This window comes from Homalodisca vitripennis, chromosome 4, assembly GCF_021130785.1.
Source record: "Homalodisca vitripennis isolate AUS2020 chromosome 4, UT_GWSS_2.1, whole genome shotgun sequence".
Classification (NCBI taxonomy): Eukaryota; Metazoa; Arthropoda; class Insecta; order Hemiptera; family Cicadellidae; genus Homalodisca; species Homalodisca vitripennis.
Window position 1 is genome coordinate 134,101,087 of NC_060210.1, and position 24,002 is coordinate 134,125,088.

At 34.0% G+C, this 24,002-nt stretch overlaps 2 protein-coding genes across 6 annotated transcripts in view; both read right to left on the minus strand.

Annotated features, from left to right (window-relative positions):
* The window catches only part of LOC124360204 (adenylate cyclase type 5-like), a 35,250-nt gene extending 20,708 nt beyond the window's left edge, over positions 1-14,542 (minus strand). For 4 of the 5 annotated variants that reach the window (XR_006922222.1, XR_006922223.1, XM_046813608.1 and 1 more), the window contains exons 1-6: positions 9,904-14,542; positions 8,773-8,940; positions 5,331-5,532; positions 4,388-4,665; positions 3,354-3,503; positions 252-379 (exon numbers count right to left, since the gene is read on the minus strand). Coding sequence is in view for 3 of the 5 variants with exons in the window: in XM_046813608.1 (XP_046669564.1) it covers positions 252-379; positions 3,354-3,503; positions 4,388-4,665; positions 5,331-5,532; positions 8,773-8,940; positions 9,904-9,963 (986 nt within the window). In the remaining 2 variants the exon portion in view is untranslated. Of the gene's footprint in view, positions 1-251; positions 380-3,353; positions 3,504-4,387; positions 4,761-5,330; positions 5,533-8,772; positions 8,941-9,903 lie in introns of those variants that run through there. The other variant, XM_046813609.1, reaches the window with a different exon arrangement.
* Positions 14,543-14,633: 91 nt separating this feature from the next.
* On the minus strand, positions 14,634-23,937 carry LOC124360205. The gene is made up of 6 exons (XM_046813611.1): positions 23,733-23,937; positions 22,385-22,664; positions 19,744-19,950; positions 19,364-19,661; positions 17,470-17,641; positions 14,634-14,918 (listed from the first exon to the last, which is right to left on the minus strand). Exons 2-6 carry the CDS (start codon positions 22,445-22,447, stop codon positions 14,915-14,917), a joined length of 744 nt encoding a protein of 247 aa, XP_046669567.1. The 5' UTR covers positions 22,448-22,664; positions 23,733-23,937; the 3' UTR covers positions 14,634-14,914.
* Between the last annotated feature and the right edge of the window lie 65 nt (positions 23,938-24,002).

Consider the following 24,002-nt stretch of genomic DNA (forward strand, 5'->3'; position numbering starts at 1 on the left):
TAGAAGAAATATATTTCATTAAATTGCAGAGCTTCACTATACTAACTCTGATATGATCGAAAGTTTTAGTAACTTTGATTGAGCTGATAAGTTTTAAAGAGTACTGACTTGATTCTATCACAAATTGTGGAACCTTATACTACACACAGACCTAACAGCATCCCAATTTGACTTAGCTGATAGTTTATGAAGAGTACTGACCTGACGGCATCCAAATTTGACTGGACTGATGAGTTATGAAGAGTACTGACCTGACAGGATCGTAGCTCTTGATATAGATCAGACTCTGCATCTCGTTGACAGTACCCGAGACAGCAGCAATATCCGCAGTCATCTCTTCGGCCAAGTGTTCTGGCAGCACAGACATCACCAGCTTTTTCTGATGTAAAAATCGTATATTAATGTTTTGGCTCTGAAGTTTGTGACAAGCATTTATATAACAGTGACGGTAGATCAGTTGGCTAGGCATCTTCACGCAACAGCAATTTTTTATACACATAATGGTGATGTTACAACTTTACTCTCACCGGGATAAGATATACGAAGCGTATTATAAAGTGATCTGATCTAGCAAATATACTGTAACTTGAGAAGAGTTTGAGATCAGATACAGTAACTGAAGCGGTTTAATAGTAGAAAAGTGTTAAAACATCGAAAACAATTTATCATTTTTAGTTCAATACTGAAAAATCAAATGTCTATCAAAAATATTCTGTATTTTTAAAATTATTAAATTTAATTATGGTTTGATTTGTTACTATGAGAAATTTTATAGTAATGGTGTAAGTAATGAAGGATTCAAAAAGTTTTTGTCAATGTACTTTATACTATTTTTTTTTACAAAGAACTGCAGAATTAGACTGTGTTAGTGAGAAATCAAAATTTGTATATACATCACCTGGTTAAAAACGTTTTTGTTTTGTACCGATTGTATTAAATTGTAATTCTGGGGTAACTGGGTTACCGGTGGAAGGAGTATGCCCAGAAGAAAGATAAGTACTGGACAGTACAAAAGAGGCTTCTATCAGCGAGGCGCGCATCGCAGATGGGAGTGTTTGATAACGAAATTGAGAGGTGGGGTGAGGTAGATGTGCCGTACCTCCCGTCTCAGTTGATCGGAAGTAGTAGTAACGAGTAGCCTTTGAAAGTGCTTAGAGTTATCTTTTTGCTAATCGTCATCGAAACTGCGCGTAAGTGAACTTTTTAACTGGAGTCCAGTCAAAATTCATTCTTAGTTATTTTGAATAATTTTGGGGAAAGAAATATTGTAATAATTAAACTTAATGGGAATTTAGGAACTTGTCCTTTTGATCTGTGCAATATAAAACTTGTTGGTGCAGTGAGCACATGTATATAAAATTTTATGTAAAAATACTAAAAGAGTTTTGTGGTTGTTACAGATGCCTTCAGCAATATTTATAAATAAATTCTAACACTGAAAAGAAGTAATATTTAAAGTAAAGTAAAGAAAGTTAGTAACAAAATAAAATTGAATTTTGAAGATAAATTAAAGTGAAGAATTGCCAGATCAGATTAGAGTGTGAAAGTTTTGAATTTTTAAAATTGAATAAAAGACAAGCTGTAAGAACTTTGTACATTTTTGGAGTGACGAATATATTACAAGTTTGAATTTAAAGTCATCAAGAAGTTTTTATTTTAATTTTAAATCCAGTAATTATTTTCAAGCTTTTTAAGTTTGAACTTTATTTATTTCAGAAGATTTTCTTTTCTTTTTTTTGAACCTTCACAAAAATTTAAATTTAAAAGCTAACCCCTCATGTGCCAGTAAAACGGTACAGTTTCAAAAATCATAAAGTATCTTTATGTTTTTGTAATATATATAATGAATTCAAAATAGCCAAATTGTAGTAAATTTCATTATTTTTCTACTCTTGGAGTGCTAGGAGCTGTTTCTATCTCAATTCAACATGATAAATTACCCTTATATCCCTAGAGCTATGCAGATCACTCACTTTTGATATATTAACATTGTATTTACTAACTAAATCAGATCCTTTTTAAGTCAGAAAGCTCAAGTGTTTCAGATATAAAACCAATTTTTCCGAAACAATTCAAATTATAGAGTTTCCCAGAGGTCAACACTCAGTCAAATCCTTTTCCTATTATACGTCAACAACGTACATTCATCGCTGCTGCGTGGTAAAACAGTATGATGATGACACGGCTCTCTGTTTCAGAGGTGACTCACAAGAAGTTTTGGAGTAATACATTTTTGTCGATCTCAACAATCGTGTTCAATACTTCAACAAGACTTAACCTTTCATGAAACTCCTCAAAATCCAACTTGGTAAATTTCGCATTGTCTTCAGTGGACTCCAGCAGTATTGTAAGCAGATTCCATTTTGGAGGAAGTCTAATTCTCAAAATTCCTTGGAATATTCCTCGATCGAGGGTTGACATGTAATAATCACATGAACCATGTGTGCGTCAAACTGTCAGATATATTTTTTTAGATCCTTGGTACCTTTCTTATGGAGTGGTGTTGTGGGGAGCCTGTCCAAGCATTTATTTCGTGCTTTGTCCAGTCTCTAAATTTTGGACACACCTTTGTTCTGTGTGTCAAAATGTGCCCTAACATGATGACGTGACATACACAGGTATGTCACTCGAGGCAGACTATCTCGGAAGACACAGAACGGGAGTTGCTGAAACAAAGCATTTGTCAGATGATGTTGTTTCATAAGCTGATGTATATTTACAATATATTCTGCCTTTTTTACCTTGAATATATGGTACTTCATTCTTACCAAATTAGCAATCCAATCGAATTACATTATATAAATACAATAAGTGCTGGAAATAAGTCTGAGATTTCATTCCGAGTGAAACACCATTACTTGTTTAATATCACCAGGACAAACCAAAATGGAACCAATATTCTAAAAACATTGGAAATATAAAAAGACCTACTTCAACTGTATTGCTAAAATCTTAAAAACTGTGGAACGTCTGTTTGAAGTGCTACAACAAACACTAATCTTACATTGCATTTTCATTGCAGGTCATTTCAACAAGACCAGTCGATTAGATGCATGGTTGGTGCCGTTAGGAATATCTAAATATACTTTGAACCGTACGTAAAGAAGAGAATTTGGAAAAGATAAATGAAAGCGTTAACTGTATTCCCCAAATAAATGTACAATATTGCAATTTAAAAAAATAAACTTTGTGATTGAAAACAATTTTTATAATTACAGAAAGTAAATTAAAACGTAAAATTCATAAGGAAAAGCGTTGTTCTTGAGAAATAAGACTTAAATTATATGTATATTTAAGAACCTTAAATTTTTTAAAATAAATAATCATTATTACAATACTAAACAAGCTTTTACCTGTCTCCTGGTTTCATGTTGAATGGCAATCCTGGCAGCGACAAAGTGCCGAGTCTCGGTAAAAGCTTTCCTCTTCGCCAAGTCACTGGTGAAATGTGTCATAGCGCCAATAATGATGACGCACGAGATGAGCAGTAAATTTGTGATCTCCTATAAAAATTATATTTTGTACCAGAATTAAATTAAGCATTTTTTAAATGAAATTGCTATATCTATACAAGTTAGGAGTATACCACACCTTGTTTCACGTACCATGCATGCTTTGCTGAGGTAGTCTATAGTTTCAAATTTATACCGCACACCATTCTAGGTATTTCCAGTGGACAGATAACCAGCAGCTAACCAAACAGAAAATAAATTTTTACGTCCATCAGGTGGACAAGAGAAATTGCGTTAATAATCTGATTCAGTGATAATCAGCCAAATTAATTTGATGCACCATTTTAGAACTCATTCTTATCTATGTAGAAAACAAATAATTCAAAAATTAATGTTTACCCATACGTAAATAAAGTTTGCCACAGGATAAATTCACACAAATGTTCATTAGATTAAGTTTGATTGGATAGTTCCAGAAAAAAATGAGAGGGTACTACCACGCAAGTGCTTTTTAAACAATTTTGGTCAGCATCTTTTAACATTTACTATTCTATATATTGTTTTTATTTTACCCTATGAACGGAAGGTCATCTTTAAAATCTCATATATTTTAACTTAGTTTTTTTACGAATTTATATATTCCGTTATTTTCTCGTTGCCACTATGGTTACCAAAGTGACCGATATAAAAAAATCGCAAATTCTCAGCCAAATCCGATGTTGTAACATGTGCCATCATCAAACTCAGTTTTGCCTATATATAAATTAGGCTTCGTGAAAATTTTAGGGTTATAGGTGAGTTACGTTTGGAGATATCGTGCTGATAGAAATATAGATACAGACAGAAATACAATGTTTCTTGCCCCACGAATTATATAGGCTTCGTTAACGCTCAGCTAAAAATAGTTTATTCAACATATTGTGTGTCTATTGTACCTGTTTTAACTGGAAGACAGGTTCTGCGGATTTTTTACTGTTCAAATACCGAATGGGGTAGTTCATAAACGTGATGATAATACTGGTGATGAGGGCCTCCTGTAGTCGGATGGGCAGCAACGCATTGATTATGTAGACGTAGCATACGGTAACCCACAGATGCGAGGGCGTGTAGGACAAAACGAATTCCTGCGGGATGAATGTCAGGATCAGCAAGTAGGAGAGGAGAGTCATAGGCATTCCCTTCAGGTCTAATCGAATTAGCCCAACAAAACAGCCTGCAAGAGTGCATTCTGTGTAAGATTTACTCAAGGACCGCAAAGGACAGTTGAAAAGCGAGGCGGCTATGTCTAGGCCTCCAGCAGTGTTAAAACTACAACAAAAAGATAACAATAACAAATAACAAATGTTAAGCTTAACAATAGTTAAACATAAAAGACGAGATCAAACAGGTTTTCCACATCAAAACCGTGCAACAGCTTTAAACATAACCAATAATAAAATACAGAAAACTGTAAAAGACAACTCTGGCTGACCTACACATCAGGCGGACAGCGTGTTGTGGCCCTTGTGATCAAACAGTTTTCCCACATCAACAACATACATCTTTTTCAAATATACTCAACAGTAAACTACCCATAAGTGTGGACAATAACACTGGCTGACCAGGTGGACAGCATGTTGTGGGATTTTTAAAGCGATACCAAAACAGGTACGTATTTAATGTACAGATTGTTGCATGTATAAATAATAATTACCACTTTGTCCCATTAATTCTTATACAGTAGATTTTTTATTACCGAAATACTTCAATTGTTTTAATATAAAATCTTTAAACTTTCATTTCATAATAATAAACGTAGCTATGGTGGGAAGGGTTGGTTAAATCACGATAGTTAGTATAACATTGAAATATAAATTGAATACAAGAAGATAAGCTTACAAATGTAGACGGTCACACTGACTAGTATGACTACTAAGGAACGGATTGTTACGCCTTCTTCCTCCTGCTCCTCCGGGTTCACGAACTGGATCAGGATAAAGCCCGGTTCCAGGACTAGACATGACGCTGTCATCAATCCTAGGAGATGTCTCAAGTGGGTCAAATTCGACTGCATCACGTAGCGATGGTATAGAAGTTCGACCTTTAACAAATGTCAAATGTGACACGGGCCAGTTATAATTGCATTGATCACAAACAAGTTGAACAAAATATGAATTATTACAACTAAATGGTTCACCAATTAGGATTTTTCCCTAGGCCTACAACTTACGAAGGTTATCCAGAAAGTAATAGACGTTTTGAAATAAAAGATTAACCAACTGAAATAGGAACATTTTATTATACACATTTAAAAGCTGCACTCTTAGGATACTTTCCAACGTAATCCCCGTTCGAATTGAGACATTCATTATAACGTGTCACAAGTTTTTCGATTCCAGCTTGTAGTAATCTGCCGCCTGTGATCTTAACCACTGATTAACGCCAGCGTGAAGTTTAGCGTCACTACCCAAGCGCTGCGTTGAGAGCCAGATCTTCATCGCTGGAAAGAGGTGGTAGTCGCTTAGTGCCACATCTGGGCTATAAGGCAGATGATCAAACACTTCTCAATCAAAATCATCCAAGACTTGTCGTGTACGATTGGCTGTATGGGGACTTGCATTGTCGTAGGAAAACAAACCTTTACGTTTTGTTTTGTATCACCCACCGTAGCTTCTGCAATGTTTGATAATACCTCTCTGCGTTGATTGTTGATCCTCGTTCAAGGAAATCAACTAGAATCACACCCTTAGCATCCAAACAAAACAGTTACCATAATCCTTCTTGCTGAGAGAGTTTGATAACATTCTCTTAGTTTTCTTTGAAGAATATGTATGTCCTTATTCCATGGACTGCATTTTTGTTTCACAATTGACAAGCATTGCCCATGTTTCATAACCAGTAATGATACAATCGAGAAGTACGTTACCATGTTTGCCGTATTCATCGAGGAAAGTTTTGGCAAGTCTTTGTTTTTTGGGATCTTCCGTAAGGAGTTTTGGAACCTACTTGACACAAAATTTGTGGTATTCAAGTTTCCCTACAACAATTGCATGATGTTAACGTGCACTTGTGAGAGATGATCCGAGATTTCAGTCATCGTGAAACGGCGATTCTTACTAATTTTGTAATTGTTTTTTAACATAAAATCTTCTGTCACTAGGCTAGGCCGACTGCTACGATTATCGTCAATATTCTTCTTTCACTCATTATTCCATTTTCATAAACTTCATATAGTTGACTATAGATTCCAATTAGTTCATATATTTTTCCAACAAAACTTTATAACTGAATGCACTTAAAAAGTGGCGAGATTTTCTATTGCAACATATATTTGAATTAATCACAGAGAGAAAAGTAAAAGGTGGCTGCTGTAGCCCCGCCCACTGCTGCACCATTCGAAAACGTGTCTAACTTTCTGGGTAGCCCTCGTATTTCATTCTAGAGATGTCCTGCTGACTGATAGGCAACAGACAATAATACTAAAAATAACCCTTACATCCTCACGGCAGACAAAAGAGACATTATGCCAGCCTACTGAGTGATTTCTTGGCTGGATATGCACTTCTTTAGAACTTATATTTGTCTATGTAGAAATAAAGTTTTATAAAAAGTTTTTACCCTCTTGGATAGTGTTAAAAGTTCCTAACTATTCATCTGCATATACAAGTGTACTAATGTGAAAAACTGTCCCTCAGTCGCATATGCATTAAATAATTTAACAAGCACGCAAAGACATTATGCCTAGATTAAGAAAGAGATGCTGCAATCGTGTTTACATGCAATCGGTTTGATCAATATTTTTGATGTAGTTACGGCATAATTGTGGAAAACGATCGCAGTTAATCGGTCAGTATGTTTAATAAGCCCTTGATGAAATGTCCAAAAAGACTTCAGAACATGATCCTGACTCTCCAGCGATACATCATATTGGTAAAGTTCATGTATCTGGCCGATCCTTTATCTCGAGTACCATTGACCTCAATTAAAACAATTTGACGTAGACAAAATTAACCATCAATTGCATCAGTTTGATCAGGAAGAGGCCAGTAAAATTCAAGAACTTGCAACAGGATTTTATTATGACCATATCAAAACAGAATAGCTGAGCGACGTATCCATGAAAAAGATCATGGAGGATACAGCTAAAGATGAGCAGATCCAGAATTTGATCTTAGATGGCTGACCTCAGGATAGGAAGAGGGTGCCACCAAGTTTAGCGTGTTTCTGGAATCACAGAATGGACTTAGTGCTTGAAGAGAGAGTGGTTCTGAAAGGTGACTAAATCTTGATCCCCGAAATGTTAAGGAAAGAGTTGTTGAGGGAAACTCATAATGGTCATTTTGGCATAGAGTTAACAAAAAAGTTTTCCAAGGACGCAGTGGTTTGACCAAACATGGTATCTGAAATTGAAGGTGTGGTAATAAGAAGTATGTGCTAAGTATGTTGCCAATAAACGATCAATAGAAATTAGACATCATGAGCTGCATACTCACCCTTTTCAGCATGGAGAGATTCTGCATGGGTGTGTTTGAGATCAAGATCTATGAATGACTTCGTCGCTTTCTGATAACAGTTGACCACTACTCGGATTTCCTTTGAAATTGGCGCATTGAATGATCTCATACCAAAAACAACCATTCTGGCAGGCAAAGGTAATTCAGCCGTTATGGGATCTCTGTGAAAGTGCTACTTATGACTTTTTGGAAATCATTCTGTTGGAAAGTTTTGAATAAAATGTTGAGTGTTTTTCCTTATTCTTACTTTTCTTTTTTGTGTTTTTTGAAGTTCAATTAAAGATTTTGTAACTATCCATTCATATATGTTTAAACAACGTTACATACCTTTATTATGTCTGTATCATCGTTCCTCTTATTAACTACGGCAAACTCATGATGGATTGTACTGCTATGTTAAAACCTGGAACTACGGCTGTATGAAACTTTCCACATAGACTCCGATGTTGCAATTTCAGGATCCCAACTTTAAATTTAGACAACTAATAATGCACGTTACAAAAGTTTCATCAGTTATACGATACTGGATTAAATCTTAACGCAATCGATAGATTCACAAGTCAGTTTTCCAAATATGTTATCTGCTTTTTTTTTAATTATTTTTTTTATTCCAGTGGTGCCTCATGAGCTATTCCATCTTAGTTGTATTACACGTCTGGAAAAGATAGGTCATGGCTTCTTGAACCTTGAGCTTTTCGAAAATATAACATTTATACAATTCTAAAACTCGAGTGCAAGATTTACAAAATACTTCTGGAACCACACAAACTGCAAGGGGGTTTTACGAGATACTTGCATACAATTGATAAGTAACACTAAAATCTAACCTCAGCGGACTCGAAGCGACGTTTTCTGCATAGATCGTTACAGAAGAGCTTGAGTAAGGATGCATCGTTCGGTGGCTTCGGTAGGCAGGCTGCTGGTAGCTGTTGAACTTGTTCCAGGTCTTCAGAGTCCAAGGATCTGCTGATGGCTCTCCAAGCTTTGGGTATGGCCTGCATCAGTACCAGCAGTGTAGAAATAATTTTACTATGTACTCACAAAGTATGCTGTATTACAGATAAGAAAAAGAACAACATTTAGGGCCTCCGAACATATTTATTATTGGCAAAAGTTAGTTATTATTTGAATAGATTTCGTTAAAAAGCTCAGAATCACAAAACTTGTAAGATATCTCCTCAAGATCTTGGATTTTTACAAGCGTTGTTTAGACAGTACCTACTAGAGTGTGCTAGAGTAAAATAGCAACGTCATGACAATTACTCCGACTTCATTACGTTTATGGATGTATAGTGTGAGTGTCTAGAGATAACGTGAGTGTCTAGAGATAACGTATATTCTCGGAACTCATTCACTTGCGAGGTAAAAGTATAAAATACAAATAGTTACAATAAGTGGATTCAAAGATGAATATCTCAATTTAAAATAGGTTTTATCAAACATGCGAAACGTCTAACTACAGGAACTGTACTGTTAGTACTAACATTCCGGAGTACTATAGTACACGAAACTACCACACTTTAATTCTTATTGCTGAGGTTTTAAATCCTGCAGAGGTATAATTTATCTCGTCATAAAAGAATTGGGGTCAAGTAGAGTTCGTAACTTATCTATGCATTACTCTGGTTATAAGTGCGGAATGCGGCACCATCTTCGGTGCTGCCCCGCTCTGATGAAGACGAGAGATTAACATCACTCAAGATAGTGCCTATCATGAAGGAAAACATTATAGAATGTATGATCACAAATTCATTAGGGAGCAATCAAATATTAGAATGTATGAATGTACATATATAAAAGTGTTAATAGATATGTGTAAAATAAAATATTATACAGATTTTTGTGTATAGGGACAATGCGTTTTCTTAAACCAGTCATGATCACACGAATTAGTGAAATTTATTCGCCTAAAGTTTTGAAATACACAAAAACGACTTATTTCTGTTTTTGAGCCTTACCTTGAAGTTGATTGTGACCATTGGATTTTTATATCGAGTTGATGAGTTCGGGCTCGACATTTTTAGTCACTACTGTGTTTAATCAATATTTCCAATGTATGCACCGTAAACGTAGACAGTGGTAGATTACAAAAAAAATATATATATACATTATAAGAGATTTTAAATGTATCTCCAATAATTTTCTTTCAAGCGAGAAAACACATGAAATAAATACCACATATTGGTTATAAACAGGATATGAAAACAAGTAAATATTTTATACAAATCAGGTGATTTTAATTAATTAACACTTCATTGATAAATTATGATAACAGCTGTTGTTTCAGATTATTAAATTTTTTGACCATACAAGGAACAAAATCCTGCGTCGAGGGACATATTGATATATTAAATATATTTTACTGTAAGTGAGTTTAGTTTACACAATCTTGAATATGGGTTAAATTATGAAACAATATACTAGAAAATTTTAATAAAGCGACTATTATGGAAATGAGAAGCCTCATTCAAATCGATCTAATATTGCCTATATTAGCTTAGTTACAAGTAGATCTAATATTGAGGATAACAATATATTTGATCACGAGTCTCATTGCTAAGAAAAAAAAAATGTGTGTACTATGTACATTTCAAGTTCAGGAGTCAAAATTGTTGCCAGCTGTTATACACTTCTTATGACTGACAAATTATTAATTAATTATGAATTATTAATTGCTCAGTAGTAAAATATTTCAAATAACTAATAAGTAATATTCACGGACATTAGTGGCTTTCTACTAAAATTGAAAATGAAACTACTGATCTATATAGCATTTACAACGTCTTGATATATTGCTTATAGCTATTCTTAGGCAAACTATGATAAAATATTATATAATATTTACCATAGAATAGATGGCAAAGATTATATAAGCGACCCTCTAATCGAGAGGTCACGTGTTCGATTCTCCGAGGGTCATTAAGATCCGCAGATCGGATTGGATAGTTTCTATTGAAAATGTTTAGTGAGATAAATTGAAATGCCGTTTATAAAGGAACTGTCCGTAGTAGAATTTTTATACTCATGGAATATAATATGAAGTTTCTATTATTATAGTTGGAGATAACGTGGAAGCCCTTGATACTGTTTTACATCGCCGGAATGATGAGTTACAGCTCACCTGTCAATGGTTTTTCATACGAGACTACACTTCCAACGCTCCAAGAAAATCAATTCCTCAGAATTGCCTCAAAGACATGCGTAATCCAGTCTCACAAAAGTGTGTAGGTATACTTGGTAATTATATAAGTATTATGTATCCACTGGGTAGCTATACGGATATTCCAGTTCGACTTCTCTTTTTTTGAGCAACGACGCAAAATCTTTTCTCGAGTGTATTTTTACCCTTTATTTTTGTGTGGTGACTATTAAATTTCTTTGTATGGTGATTATAAAAGACATACCCTTGGAGTATATTAATATGCCAACTTTCAGAGTTTTCGTAAAAACTATTTAATGCCACTGAGTTATACAAATTAAGCAATTAAATTAATAATATACATACATATTTTGATACTTCGAAAAGATAGCAACATGTGATACCTTACCTTCTCCGGTTAAGAAATATTTTATTTGTATGTTATGTTATGAACTTTTATTTGTATGATATTCCTTTTCCTTCTGGTACACAGTGTCCCACAAATTAGAAAGTTTTGACTTGAGGTACTTGTAGAAAATTATAAAGAGCATTTTTTATATAAATATTAAATGTATAAATACTGCTGACTAAACTTTTAGCATAATTTTCCTGAGTTAAAAATGTCTCACAGTCCTAAATTTAATTATTTTCCTTGTTTTATACGTGTTTGTAATTATTGGATGTTTCAGCAATAAACATTATTGCTTATGTTAGGCCCAAGAAAGTCATATTCATTATCATTGCAAGCACCTAATTTACCACGCATTAAAGAATCTTAAAATATGTAAATTTTACAACTACATCGAGCGAGGAGCGCTTGTATTCTTGAATTAATTTTTTACTTGTTTTACATATAGCTCGTTTCATAGAACTGCGGTTCACAGAATATTCCATGAGGTGTCTAAAAATTATATATAAGAAAAACTGTCCCGTGTGCCATTTGTATTTCATAATTAAGCTTCTTTTACTTATAAAAGTGTTACGCAAGGATATATTTCTTGGTTTTTTTTTAATTTCTCTTCAATTCTGTTCGTTTGTTTTCTTAGGGTGAAATAAGAAAGATTTTTTAACACCTGAAGAAGAAGATATCTATCCAATCTCCTAATCTCCCTAATTTCACGGCTCCGCCCAACTTGGATGAACATAACTGGGCAAGTAAAAAAAGTTTCCCCCACAATCATATGTCTAACTTGTCATCTAATTATTAGCATATATGCAGGTAATTAATTAATAATCGTGTCTGTCGTGTTGGAATTAACAACTTGAATTAACTAGCATATTAAACTTTTCTATCCTTTATGACTGGGCAGCGGTCCACCAGTGTAATCTCCAGGAATATTAAAGTAAACAAGTAGGAGTGAATAATATCAAGTCTAAATTAACATATTGTGTTATTTTTAAATATGTAAATAAAACGGACTCTGAGCCATAAGTATGTTTATCAGGAGGCTTTTGTTACGCTCTTAGGGTTTTCACGTCTACCACATCTTATGAAATAAGTTGTTGAGTTCAAAAATGTGAGGAATAAAAATAGAATTCAATGAATGTATGCTTTTATTAAAAGTGAATTTTTGCAATAATTGTGTTGTTTTTCTCAGATTGTTGGTGGGGCGAGATATTTCCGCACTCTCTTATTACACCGATGGGATTCACAGACTCGTGTTCGTCAGAATGTGAAACATCACAACTAAACATGTCATTTCAAAATAAAATATTTATTGCAGTTTCATGTGCAGATATTCTTGTATTTCAGATACATTTCCTGATACGTTTTCAATATTTTAGCAACATTTACAGAATAATATAAATATATTTACTAAAAAAATGAAAATAATTGGTTATATGTTTTGAATTCCTGAATTGAAGGACTTGTGTTCTGGAAAAATAATAGGCTTCATGAATATCTTTAGGTTAATACTTAAATTTGTTTGCCTTATATGGATATACAAAAATAAACTTTCTAAAAGTACACAGAAAAATCTAGAAAAATATAATATTGACTAGTAATAATATATAACCGATGTGTGATATTCTGCAGCTGAACTATTAAGACTATTGAAGTATATTAGTTAATATACAATTCTGTGGTGACATAGGTAAATCAACCACAACTGGCACACAACCACAACCACTAAAACTGAGGAATCCTGTGGTTGTACTTTTTTTGTATAAAGAGTCATTCGTTCTTTTTGTAGAGATTGGGGTCACTATAGAACTATATACATTGAACAGTATCTTGATGGTCAAATAGATTTCAAGTTAATCCTCTATGAAAACGTTGTTTACAAGCTCCTTTACATGGTCCTATACCCTTTGTAAAAGGTCAGATACGTATGAGGCCTACAGTTACCAAGAGATCTACAAATCTAACCAAAAGTCTTCCAAAACGAAAGCACCTGATAATACAAATTTTTACTGCCAGGCCAGTTTCAAATATTCCAACTCGAGTGATTCAAAGTTGCAATGGAAACCATGGTATTACATGATGTACGATAATTTACATTGCTTCAGAATTGTTTTAAGTCATCGTGTGTTAGTCTCCGTTGCCTGTATAAGGAATAAACGCTTTCTGTATATCGATCAAGGTTATTCAAGCTGAAAGGAAATTCCTTTTGTGAGAGTTCTGACAGTATCCTGATCTGGTTAGAGTAGATGTACAAATTGACCTTATTGATGATATTATTTGACTTTCGTTCCTGCTCCTTTAATTTGTGGTACTATAGTACACTTGTCTACAGTGATATGGATGGTCACGATCTCTCGGGGTAGTACTTAGGTCTAACGGTTCCAAGGCATGATTTAATATAATAAATCGATTTATGATATAGTTCGATAATTAAATGTTATTAAATGGTAAAAAGTTTAAAATTTGCAAAAGCAATTTTGAGAAATCCACATTTTACACCTTGTTCGTTCATTAAACTTAAAGAGCTAACTACTGTTAGTTACCTTTAAGCAATAATATTGCAAATAGTAATAAATTATTTATTACTATTAATACAAAATTAATATATGCAAATTTATCAAGTTTTTGCACTTCCTCTATGTAAAGTTCTGCCGTGAGAAAAGACAGTAGGATTATTAAGTAGATATTATAGATTATAACGCAAAGAAATCTGAGAACTGTCTAAAGTTTAAAAGTACTTTTTATAAAGAAATCATAGTGGGTGGTCTTGTTTATAAATTATACATTTGTTTGTGTGGAAATTTAAGAGTTATTCTGGTTCAATTCAGAAAGTCACAGGTGTAATTGTTCATAATAAAAGAATTCGAATTTTCTTTTCTAATCCCTACCAATATAATATAGAATGTTGAGCCTTCATTCATTTTCCGAATAATACATTATAGCTGTATTTATGAGTATATAAGCTATATGCGTGAGGTGATATTTTGTTTGGAATAAATAATAAAGGTTGCTTATATCATCATAATTTTATCACTAATTAGCTTGATAGTATTTACCACATGCACACGCATCTACACACACTTAAATAATCTTAAATTCACTACGATAACAGGTTGTAGATGTAGAATAATTGAAACAGCATATTAAAAAAGTGGAAAATCTATATTTAAGTTGAAGTTATCGGTTTAGACAAATCAGAAAAGAAGTACATCAACCAACTCTTCCCCATTGTTCGTACTGAGCGACTAGTCAAACATCAACAATCAATGAGTCATTAACTAATAACCCAGTACAAAATCTGTTATTTTAAAAATAAATAAGTAAGGAGGGGAGGAAAACAAAGTCCATGAAGTGTGTAGATTGGAGATCATGTAGTAGACTGAAGAGTAGGCAAGTACGTCAGACAGGCACAGCATCTTTCGGGTTAACTGAAACAATAATATAGACATGAGTTTTTCAATGTATATATATCATAATATTTAATCATGACGCCTGATTTAATGTTCCACAAATTGGTTCAGGACGTTAAATTAAAAAAAAGCAAATCGAATGAAATATATAAAAATGCTTTTATATAGCTATACATTGCATATTTTTAGAGATTTAAAAAATTGAAATCAATTTAAACCACATCACTGAAATATAGTACACATCGTATGGTAAGTATTCCTAAGTAACATAGTACAAATAAAAATAAAATACTACGTAATTTGCATTTCAGTTCACCAACATATATTTACTCTCAATATCACAGATATAATGGATCTTACTATTGCATAATAAACTTTCGAGAGAAACATGTTTTAATCACAAAATCAATGGTAAAAAATTTTAAAGTTCGGTCTAAGATTTACTAAGCCATATTCTTCTAAATAACCCTACTACTGGTACCTTCTGTATAAGTAATGTAAATAAGCACATATAGTCTAATTAGACGATATTTTGGATGAAGGGTACATTTGAGGTTTGTCAAGCACGTTTTATCAAACTTCTAGAATATTCCAGTTTTATTTTAAGATGGGAAGAAAAAATAACGTAACCCTTTCTGACTAGTAATATAAACGTCTAACATATACGAGTACATGTATTTCTTTAAGTAAAGAATTAGGTCATAGGATTTAATATAATGTATAATGTAATACATTGTTGTTATTCATATATTCGTGTTTGGATTCACAACAGAAGCGTTATTAATTGTGGTAATTAATTTATCAGTATTTTACAAATTTTGTGTTGGCACAGAAATGTTTTGTGGAGATTTGGGTCTAATGGTGGACTAAACAACAGGCCGTGGTATAAGGTTGATCAAGTAACCACTGAGGCCTAACCGATAACCGTCAAACTTGATAGTGGGACTTTAGATATTAGTTACTGGACACTTAATCAATTACGGTTAATAACACGGATTGACCGTTACTATTGTTCTGAATTGAATACTCCACAGATATAACCATAGTTGAGACCGTGTTTTTTTTTAAACATCCATCCTTTCTGTTAAAATTCTGTGACAAAAAATAAAAGAATGGAATTAACAGAAGTAGAACGATTGTGAGTGGAATTTACCTTAACCCAGGAGCTATTTATAAATTAGATTATTCTTAATAAGGATCTGACAAATATTTTAAAAAAATGCATCTTTGTTTGTCCGTCATCTGTGTATCTGTCCATCTGTAGTATAACTCTTGATAGAAAAGTTCTAGAGACTTAAAACTTGGTATATATGTATCTCTTGCTCTAACTTTTGAGTTTGGGGTCATTAGGCAAAAGACAAAACTTTTTATTAATTAGGGATCGTAGGGTTTTGCGCCTAGTTGGTTTTTCAATACACGCACTACAGCGAACAGATGCGATTGTGGGCAGCGGATAGAAGGCGCTCGTCAGAGTCAGAAAGACAGTCAGTTCGGTAAAGAATTGTCACGTTCTGTCAGGTCCTGCAGTGAAGGACGTAGCCAGCGAGGGGATCAAGGGGGTTTGGACCCCCTCAAATTTTCAATTTTTTAATGTACTTTTTTAGTAATCGATTATTGTTATTTAAATAATTAGTATTACTGACATGTACTGCTGAAAGATCGTTCTCAACATACGGGCCAAGAAATTTTTAAGGAACAAATGAGGCCTTACTCTCAAATCGTCAAATAGTTTGCTGGACCCTCCTCAAATCTTTTCCTGGCTACGTTCTTGCCTTTAGTACTCCGTTGTATAAGTTTACAGCAGACTAACACTACAAAGTAGCATAAATATTGCAATTACTTATATAGTATAGTATTATAGTTTCAATGACATTATAACTTAATAGGGTGATTATCAAACCAGGAATTTCAATGTACTGCTAACATAAAATAAACTATATAACCTTCAACATAGGATCTTTACGTAATAGTTATCATCAGCTTGACTAGAAACAAAAAATACTCCCTGACGCTGTAATGCGGCAAGTAACAAGATCCCACTTCCTTAATGATAAATACAAAATACATAACATTACCTAATACTATGGTAATGAAGTTTAAATAATAGATTAGAAAAAAAAACAAAATACTCAAATAGAATTACAATCAAATATAGATCAAAGATAAATCAATAATATAGATTTAAAGAAGATTTGTTAACAAATAATATAAAGAGTTGGACTTCTTATCAGAACTGCTATATTATTATTATTTTAAAGACAGTTAAGATTGAACTTTTCTTGATAAATCTAGGTTTCACTAATCTCAATCAAAAATGCTGAGACATTGTGATGATACTGATAGTGTTTAGTTATCAGCACTAATTAAATTGAATATTGTAGTTGTTACAAAAACCAACCTGCCAAGAAGGATTAGGTGTCATTATATTGTTACATAACGCGATAGATTGGAATAAAATTTGCACTGTATTTACGCGGGAAGAAAACCAATATTATTCGAGAATATTGAACGAGAGAGGAACAATCATGTCACTTCTGCAAGAACGATTATCCTGGATCCCAGGACTCACCATCTAGCTCGGAGGAAGGACACGCAGCGGTCGGAGGCAGTATCGTAGGCGGTGCCGGGTCCACAGTTGAGGACCTGGGTGTAGCCGTTCCTGCAGACTGCGACACTGGAGCAGGCGGGGTTCAGACGATACACGGTGTTAGCTCTGCATGGTACACCGGAGTCGGCGAGGCCTGAGCAACATCACCGTCAGTTAATACAGGTTAAATACAAATATTAACAAAAAACCTGTTATAGAAAGTAGGATTACACTGTTTAATTACACTATAACTAACTTGAGAAGCTTCCTGTGGCAACTATGAGGTATCAAATGGTGATTTTAAAATTTAAAATTTCAGAATTTTAACATTCTTTCATTTCTCAAGGCGGGTTCGACATTGCCTCTTACAGGGACGAGACTCGCATCGTTACAAAGATAGGTTCTCTAGCATTTGTGAGGTAGGTTATGGTCATCGGAAGTAAACTACATCATTCTGTTCGTTACTCCATCCCACGTATCCATTAAAGGACATCTCCTGGACTGTTATCTGGAACCAAAATGGAGAGTAAGAAGCTTCGCACTACAATTATTGGGAAAATTCAAATCTCCGCACTCAATCCTGGTTCATCACTGCATGATGCATTTTTTATATCGGATCTAATAGATACGTCACACGGACCATTACCATGAACAATGGTATGTTCCCCTTAATCTGTGATGTAAGGTGACGGTATTGGAAGAAAAAAACATATCTGCATCTTATTCCTTCTCGTTGTTCCATGTCATGTTTCAAGGTACTCCTAGTGTAGTATGGAACTAGGAAACTTCCCGCTTACTTAGGGCGATTTGAAAACTTTCAAACTCTGCAATAAATCCTGTCCCGTTACTTCAGGATGGTTTTTATGTATTGCCTCACATAGGAACGTCATTCCGAAGCCAAACACGAAAAGTGAACTTTCTTAATAATACTTAACCATGTGGTAGTAATCATAAGATAACAACGTCTCCACAATTTGTCTGGCTTCTCCATATAGTCTCATAAGTGAAACATCCAAATTGATTTCCTGGACTGATACTAGTCCAATGCATATAAAATTTCAGAAGTTTTGAAAAAATCGGCGGATATATATAAAAAATATGAAAATAAAAACAGGTGAAATTGTATAACCTCCTTATTTTTGAAGTCGATTAAAATATACTAATATCAAATTTTGCAATGGAATAGTTATTTATAGTTTATGATGTAATTTTAACTGAAACATAAAAATTCGAGAAATTACTTATAAAATCAAAATAAAACGAAGAAAATTCCCTCTAATCGTATTATCATAGTTATTTCATCTACGTATTTGACGTAGTATAAAATGTACAAATATGATGTTTTCTCCTTCCGTTCAAAAATAAAATAGAAAAACTTTGACATATAATTTTTTTAATGTTTATGATATACTGAATTTGTTTTAAAAGTAATTTAAATAGTTTTCTAAGAAATTAGGCATTATAATATTTTGTTGGGTTTAAATATTTGTTATATGACTGAAGTATTTATTAAACATGTTGTTATTTGTTAAAAAAATGTGTTGTTCAAATGGATATATTGAAATATTGCATGAAAACTAGCAATTTAGAAAAATCATAAAAAATAAATAAAATAATGTTACATGATTTCTCTAACTTCATATTGTGTTTTACGCTACACCATGCATATTATTGAAGAATTCAGAGAGAAGTGAAGGTACGACTATTAATAAAATATTCGTGATTTCAAATATCCAAGTAAAGAAATATAACAATACCCACTAGGGTCCTCTAAAATCAATATTGTAACTTACATTTTTCCCTTTGAAATAAAGGAATAAGTCTGAAAATTCACTTTACGGAATATAATAAAGAGTAGTAAAACATGGTAACTTACTGGAAGGAACTCTTCTTTGATTGTAGAACGCTTCAGGGTTGGTGACAACAGCAGGAGGCGCCACGGCCGGGGTCGGTTCAGGCGATACCACGGGCTGAGAAGATGTGCCATCCACAGGAAGCGGTGAGGGGGCAGGCAGTTCTGGGTATGAGGTAGGGGGTCCAGGCTCTGCTGGTGGTCCGGGGGGCGGGGGGTAAGTAGTCTCCCCCACGGATACGGTGGTTACCTCCGGTGGAGGTTGGTTGGAGGGCACCCCGTTACATTCAACCCTGTAGGGATAGTCGCAGACTTGCAGATCCTGTGCGGAAGCGAAAAGGGTTAGAACGTCAATTGTAAAGACCTTTCATGAATCATAACTGATATTGTCTAATTATTCGTACCTTATGGAAGTTGAGTCCGGAAGGACAGGTAAACTCAAATGGCAAGTATCCCACACACATGTAGAATACACCACAGTTCTTGTTGCTGCGGTAGGTGCCGTACTCTGTAGGACAGCGGGCCCCTGGAGACCCTAGGTCCTCCTGACTAGGTCCCTGGAGACTGGACAGGACCGCCGACACCCACTGGACCTGGCACTCCACCGGGTTCTGTAACGACAGATGCCAACGTGTACGATGTTATAATTACAACATTACAATAGAAGAATTAAATTATTTTGTAATAACGATTTTGAGTGAATTTTCAATAAAATCTTTCCAATAGCGTGTTTTAATTTCTCAATCTGAAATTGTAGCATTATTATGTACACAGTTTTAAAACATACAGTGATAAAAATTTTGAGGATTTACTATTGAATTAATATTAACCAAGTTGCGCAATTGACACTTGTTTCGGTCTGATTGAAGATGATTCTCCGCTTTCACTGCGAAGCCAAAATACTTCAAGAGTGTAACGATTAAAGCGATGTTTCGATGAGGTGTAAAACGGAAACTTGATAGTCATGTTAACAGCCGCGTATACTTAAGCTTTGATGAACGTTCCACATTAGCTTTGCCTGATGTACTACAATTATACTCTTTAGTCAGTTTTATTTGTTATATAATAAATGTAAGGCACCGCTGACAATGAATTGCTCTTTATTTCGACGGTTATGATTTATCGTAATACCTATTAAGTTGTTAATGGCTATTACTTCAAGAGCTGTATTTAAGAAGTGCATTAACTTCATCAACTGGAAGAGCATCTTCAATCAAAGTTATTTTTAACCTTCACTATTTCTTATGATGAAAGTTAATTACTATATTTTTCATTAGTGTTTTAATTAAAATACAACAGAGTAACCTATTACATCATAGATACATCGTGCTGTAATAACACCGAGAGGTATCTTCAAACAAAAGCTAGAAGATTATTTATCTTTTCTCTGCTAAAGGCAACAGACTCCTCCAATTCCGCCTACGTAACGCCTTCGCAAATTGAGTTGCAATATTTATGACTTGCGGGAACTAATATTGTGTGTAGGATACTCAGGCCATTCTACTCTGGCGTCCACACAGTTATTATATTCTGAAAGATTTAATCTACGCAGCTTGCTGTGTAGGGGATCGTATTAAAATTGCATGCTTTGGAGTCATTAAGTTGAGCAAACTTTTGCTAATTATTCAATTTCTAGAGCAATTTCCCATCTTAATTACCCACTCTGATCGGAATTAGCTACAAGAATCTCCAAGAGAGTTTATTCTCACAGAACCACAAAAAAGATCAATTGATGTATTTATATTTTCATAACAAAAAAGCTAGAATCATTGAAATTTATATATTTTTAAATATTATTCAACTGGGAGTGATTAATATTATGTGAATAGCTACTTATTTATTATACCTTTAAAATACAAAGGAAGGAGGTAATGAGGAGTCACTGATTGGTAAAATTAACCCGAACAATTTTATTATTGTTTTGGGTTATATTTTGTTAACCGACACCAAACTACGTACATTATTTTATATATCATAATGTTCTCTTAGGAATTTGTGATCAGATCCTGTATCATTCTGCTATGTGAAAGGCTCATGTGAAAGGCTATGTGAAAGGCACATAATATCTCTGTGTGCCTTGGATAGCAGTGAGTTATCCAATCTCCATTATTGTAATTCAAGGTATATTATAATTCTGCAAGGCTTAAAACCCCATTAATTATAATTACAGTATGGTGGTTTCGCATATATTTGAAAGGTCTCGTGTGGGTTAACAAAATATACCCTAATTTTTTGTAATGTATAGCTTTGATAGCTTTACAAATTAAATATCTCGGGGACTCCCAACAAGTTTATGAATCAATGTTTAATTTTTGAATCATTTATCGGCGAAAGACCTTAAATTAAGGGAAGTTTTGAACCTGGAAATATTTAAAAATAAATAATATTAATAATAAAAAAATCATTACTTATCTATCATACATTTGAATATTAAAAATCTTACCTTAAGTTTTACGATCATTATGGATTAATATAATAATGTAAGTACTAGCATTATTATATTAAGTTTCAATTAATGTAAGAAATTAGTCATATTTTACTGAATCTACATCATAATATTCAAAATATTTCGAAACGCTCTTCAGTTATTTTGCAATAACAGGAATTGTGGTGGAGGGAGATTTGAGACTTACAAATATTTGAATATATCATCTTCAAGTGGCTTACCTTCCTTAGTAAATTTATGAAACTTGAAATATTTCATCTGATATTTGTTTATAAGCATCTCTATACATACTATGCACTGAATTGTCCAAGTAAAAAATATAATACCAATAATGGATTTTATCATTATTTTAACCTTAAAGAATAATTTCAAAACATTCTTTGAAATATTTTTGACTAATTGTCTGAAATCAAGTAAAATTTGCCAGTTATATACCACAGATTTAGAGTAAAACAAAAACTAAATTGTCTATCTTTAATGTTAGTAGAAGGGGCTGTAACTAACCATATCATTGGTTTATACATAATTTGCATCAAGTTTTACATTAAGTTTGGACAATCTAAGGTACCCGTTATTCCTAAACATTTATCACAACATACGTTGCCCCGGCTGGTTGACGCAGGCCACGTTGAAGGGGTAGTCGCAGTAACCGCCAACCTCATTGAAATAGAGACCGAGAGGGCAGTCCTGTTCGACCACCACGTCGTCCCAGCAGTTGACGAACTTGCCGCAGGAAGTGCCAGGAAACTGGCCTCGGGGAGCCTTGCAGAGTGCCCGCAGGGGGTCTGCGGAAGCGGTGGGTGGTGGGCCCGTGGCCTCCCCTCCCAGCTGATTGTCCACTTCTAGAAGTGGCGGGGACGTGGGGACCGCCTCTGTTTGCTGGGGAACATAATCAATGATTAGTTTACACTGAAATGTCATAAAAAGTTAGAAAAATGTCCTTTAGTCTTGAGAGAAAAAAGAACTTTAGTCTTGAGGGAGTACGAAGTACCGATTAAGACGCTGCACCTAAGCCAGAAACTCATTTATGGCAAACTCCAAAGAAAATAGCGGAAATGTCTTTGTCAACATAGAAACCAGGCTATTTATTCCTCAGTACCTACTGAAACTATACCGAAGTATTATTAAATATTATTTTGATAAGGATAAAATAGGAATATGACTAGTCTGTTCATAAACTCATAAGTGTCCTGATATTGGTAACATATCATATATCCGGTATGTACGAAAGGAATAGGAGAATAATAACCTCCAATAGAATAACAATTATAACTAGATTTTAAAGTAAAAGAATCTTACAAAGCATTGATACTATTACATCAAAAACCTTAAATGGAATTCTTACGCTTTTGCTGATTATAAAAACTCAAATATTGAAAATACTTCTGTAAAATTATTAATATCCAGAAATATCTGTTTGTTAACGGCTCAAAATGAAAATTATGTTACAATTCCTGGTTACCTTTCATCAATATTTTCAAGTCGACATAAAATAATAAATAACTCTATTCTAGTGTCTTCGTTGATAATACTTTGTTGTTCGTCATTTCAATTATTAAAATATAAAATACACTTTAAACAGTTTGGTTTTATGTGGTATAATACAAATTTTATTGGTGACGAAATCTATTATGATTAGATCAATTGATTAATTTACATGATCAACGCTCATTAGCATTTAAATTGAATGACACACAGCGTTCGAAACAACCTCACTATAGTTGTAGTCGTGGTGTGTATACTATGTAATTTTGTGTTCCTGGTGATGTTTTGGAGGAAACATAATTATCCTTCAGCACTAAACTGTCTCAATAGATAAACCAGTATGGGCATGATTACTTTATTCAGAAGGGATACTGATATAATTGAATGATCTTTATTCATAACAAGTACTACATCTGTAGGTGTTGTTTATCGTAGGACTGTCTAAGGAGAGAGCAGACCTACCAGATGACCAGGAGGGAACGGCGCGACAATGGTGGGCTGTGGCGGAAGACCCTCAGGGTTGTCCTGGCGATAGTCAGAGAACTCTCGGGAGCCCCAGGGACTGTTGAGGGTGGCCTGAGCCACGGGAGCGCGCTGACCCACGGCCTGCTGCCACTGGAGTATCTGCTTTTGGTATTGTTGGGCTGCCGGATCTGAAACATCATTGTCTTGATTTTAAATAAGCCTTGCCAAAAATCAGGTTCAGAAATTATGGTCCAGAAAGAGCATGGT